General features: G+C 37.5%; 1 protein-coding gene across 1 annotated transcript in view; it reads left to right on the top strand.

Moving 5' to 3' along the window:
- NOSTRIN (nitric oxide synthase trafficking) overlaps positions 1-4,066 on the top strand; it is a 52,435-nt gene extending 48,369 nt beyond the window's left edge. The window contains exons 16-17 of the mRNA XM_011360138.1: positions 1,435-1,524; positions 3,900-4,066. Coding sequence (XP_011358440.1) covers positions 1,435-1,524; positions 3,900-4,066 — 257 coding nt within the window. The remainder of the gene's footprint in view (positions 1-1,434; positions 1,525-3,899) is intronic.
- Positions 4,067-4,401: the final 335 nt, after the last annotated feature.

Genomic DNA, 4,401 nt, shown 5'->3' with positions numbered 1-4,401 from the left:
CTACGTACAGGTCAGAATTGCAAACAAGCTATAAAATATGGTAGCTGTCTAATTCTAAAAATATTAAGGCTTCAGAAATGAGAAAGCTCTATCATAGGGTTGAGAAATGTATTTAACACTTTATTTATAATCTGGTCCAACAAATTGAAAAATAAATTCCTGGAGAAAACAGCTACAGAAGAATTACATTTCATGAATACTTATGATGACAGTGTTGTTAAAAATGACTTCTTTTTTTTTTTTTAACTATATGAACAGCAGCAGACACATAGTTATGTAAAAATATCTCGGCCTTTTCTGACAAAAAGATCAGAAAATGTTGTGAACAGTTCATCTACTGGTGGGCAGAGCAATCCAAGTTCTTCATCTACAGGTAATCCCACACCCAGAATAATTTGGGGCTGGATCCTATCGGTAAAGCACATTACTACATTTACATTCTATTTTCAGAGCCACATTGATATATATCTATATACATTGGCTCAAAGAAATTAACATTTCAATTAAGACTGATTAATGTGTAATCCAAAAGGTGGGAGGGAGTCAAGAAGAGTGGAGGGTTGGGAAAAAAATTTTATAATATGAGAAGGTACCTCAGATGACTGGGTCCATGTTACTCAGACAGTCTGCAATTTGTTGTGTACACAATCACTCCTAAGCCATGGTGAAGAGCTCTGTTTCCACAGCCTCCTCCAAACTTCTATAGAAATCCTGTCCTTTCTGTGAGAAACAGGGCCATCCCAGAGGCTACTCACCCCCTTTATTCAGCTACTTGACTTTAGTCATTTGTCCATTGACACACTAATCCCTTTTACCTTTCAACGCACACATGTGCACACGCGCACACATGTTATTATCGCTTATAGTTCAACTATAGTTACTATAACCTTGACTTTCTAGTTTCTGGATTAAAAGTTGGCAGAAAAAAAAAGTTTCAATAAAACCCAGGACATTATGGTCCACATGGTGTATTAAAGACTCACCGTTGCATTTTTTGAGAAACGGTTCCATAGGTACTTTGGGATGATGGTAAGAAGCACGTGCTCCAAATGTCTCCTATCTTATGAATGGTGTATGTTTTCCAAAACACAAACTAGCTAACTGATGCTAAGTTCATGTGGGAAGCAAATAATATTCAGTTCTCATCTTTATTCTTATTATTACAGTAGCTTTTCTCTCCAGGCTTATTATTTTCTGTATTATGATTTAGTTGCTTATTATATAATATACACAGTCCATACACATAGTAGGTAAGTCATAAATGGTAAATGAATCAAGGAATGATTAGTATGTAAAATTACAAACTGTTCTTTTGAGAAGACTTCAATATATTTAAGCTCTGCACCACACTGCTAAATAACTAAGGAACTTCCCATTATATTCCTCTTGCCTACTGACACAGCATTGGTAATTATAACTTGATCCAACTTTCAGCCTCCGGTGTGGCCCAATATGGCAACAGTCTTTGCAAGGCTTTGTATCCTTTTCAAGCCAGGCAAGATGATGAATTGAATCTGGAAAGAGGTAAGAATCACTCTGAAATGTTTAATTGCCTTCCCTGTTGAAGCCTTTAACTTGAATAAAACTCCTGTAGTATAGCAATGGTAGACGTACAGCAGCCTTAAAAGTTACTACCATGTCAAATCAGTTCAGGTTTATAATCACCCTTCTTAGAAGATAAAGATAAAACACATAAAAAATAGAGCTCACGTAATAAATATAGCTAGCATTTATCCAGTGTTTACTATGTGCTAGACATTGTTACAAGCACATTGTCCAATTTAATATCCATAAAACCCTTTAAGGTAAGCATTGTTATTTCGTCCCATTTAATTACTGAGGAGACCGAGGCATATAAAGGTTAAATACTTTGGCTAAAGTCACAGGCAGTGGCTTTGCAGGATTTGAACTTAGAAACTCAGAGTCATGCTTAACCACAGTGTTACATCAGAGTAGAATGTCAGTAATGAAAAGTCATTAGAGATGTGGCCCCACCTTTTTCTTTTTCAGGAAGCTAATCATGCAGGAATGTGAGGCGACTTCCTCTCATGGCTTAGTGTAAGAGCATGTTCTAGAACCCAGGTCAGAGGACTCCTGACTTAATGTTTCTCCCACTTATCGCTCAGGGAGGTGTTTATGACCAATCTAAGGAAACAGATCCTTTTCTCTGCATCGCATATTTTTGTTTAACGTGGAAAGATATTACATAATAGGTTACACACATTTCAACATTATTAAACAAGAAAAAGTCACCAGCCTCAACTTTCTTTGTACATCCAGTTAGCAACCACATTTGGTTGTTAAAACTAAGACAGAGATCTAGAAATGAAAAGGTCAGTGAGAAAGAGTTGTGTCAAAGGAGGAAGCTCTTATCCATGAGCAGGACACGGCGCCCAGAGCCAAGGGAAGGTCAGGATGGATTTTGCAGCCAAACAATAGGGACACCACATATTTGCTACCGGTTAGTGGATGCCTCCTTTTTAGTTTGCCGATCAGATTTCTACCGGCAACTACTTTTCCTTCTAACTCAGAAATAAAGAAAAAAAGAAATAAAAAAGTAGACCCTCTTTTTAATTTTTCTTAAATCAATGTTGCCTTATTTAAAAGTTTTAAGTGTTACACAAGTCACTTCATTACTCATCATGCCATTCTAAGGGTACCTACAGCAGTAAGCAGGTAAATAAAATGCTATATTCCCACTTCGCATATAATAAATAACACATCTCCCAACTGCCATCTAGAACCAGGGTCCTGAGTTTGTGTTACATAGTTACACAATAAATTGATCATCTTGTTTGTCTTTAGTTTTTCGCTGATTGCAAAGCCTACTTATACTTCATATTCTGAGTAGGTTCTTTAAATGAAATGAGACATTGGAGGCTTAGGGAAGCCAGCAATAGGATTTTAAATTATTCATTAGAATTTCTGCTAGCAGATTGTGTAAATCTGCTTACCTGAGAAAACTCATTCCAGCGAGAACTTAGGCTGAGAATGATCTATAAGAATAAATAATGACTTAAGTCTGAGAAGAGATAGAAGGGGGTTAACAGTCTCCATTGTCTTAAGAAGAAAATTACTGGGGAAAAGGATAAAAGAAAGACTGAAAAATTACCTCAGAATGATGCTCAAGATAAAGTAGCTTTTGGATACTGAAGGAAGTGGATATTTTCACTTTGGTGTACAGAAAGCAGCCAGAGAGAATGGACTAGCTCTCAAAAGAGAATGACTTAGCCAGAGGATTTGAGGTACCAGGTTAAGCTTTAGGGTTATTCATATCAGAATGGTATTTTTTTTTTTTAAATAGAGAATTAGAGAAAAGCCATGTGTCTCATAGGAACTCTATTTATTTGAATCATGGCTTTTAAAAAGTCTTGTCTTCAAATTGATATTTTATTATCCAAATTTTGAATGAGGAGTCATATTTCTGTGCAGAGCTATGAGTTGGAACTTTGAACTGTGAAGCTGGCACATATAATGAAGAGAAGTTGTCTTGATTTAAAGAAATGTCTGGTATCTGAGACATACTCATAGTAGTCAACATACCAAACTATCTCAGCCACCAATATGAGAAACCCTTAAAATACAGACACCAAGAAAGATTTGGGCGACTACCTATCAGCTATATCTAAAGTGAGCCAGCCAACAGGAAAAGCCAACATGATTCTGTTTTTAATCAAGCTGTTTTATGGCATAACTTGGCTGTATCTTATCTTATTCTTTTTAATATTCTCCGCATTATGCCTGCTTCATACAGAGGTGGTGAATAAATTCTGCTTCAACTGAATCACATGAAGAAAACAATGCTACCAAGTAACTCCTTGAAAGCAGAATCTCTCAACAACAAGCTTACCAATTGGGCACAGAGACCCATTTGCCTAACTAAATGTACATTTTCACAGGTGATATTGTAACTGTACACACGAAAAACGAAGAAGGATGGTGGTTTGGATCTTTAAATGGAAAAAAAGGCCATTTTCCTGCTGCTTATGTGGAGGAGCTCCCATCAAACGCTGGGTACACAGGCATAAAACAAGATTCTCAACGCGCTGCCTTACAGGCGCTATAAACTGTACAATGTGATGCAAATAAAGGTAAAAGCTGGGATCTTTACAAGTTTATCTTTCTAAGTCGGTGATGGTGTCCTACCTGCAGGTCACAAAACTTTGCACTCTTGGTTATTTTTTGAAACAGAATCAGAAGATAGAGAGTGGAGGGAGGAAGGAAAGAGGTCTCTCGGTTCCTGGGGTTTTCAAATTCTGAGAGACCCTGGAGATGATCCAATGCAGAGAGAGAGCGAGAGAGAAGAGAGTGCGAGCAAGCGAGCGAGCGAGAGAGAGATAGGTGAGGAGGGAGGGACGGAGAGAGAAACCAGGGTGGGTTTAGCCACCTGCCTTGAAGCCA

The sequence above is a fragment of the Pteropus vampyrus genome, unplaced genomic scaffold, assembly GCF_000151845.1.
Source record: "Pteropus vampyrus isolate Shadow unplaced genomic scaffold, Pvam_2.0 Scaffold2, whole genome shotgun sequence".
Classification (NCBI taxonomy): Eukaryota; Metazoa; Chordata; class Mammalia; order Chiroptera; family Pteropodidae; genus Pteropus; species Pteropus vampyrus.
The sequence above is the reverse complement of the archived record's forward strand: the minus strand, read 5'-3'. Positions and strand labels throughout refer to the sequence as shown.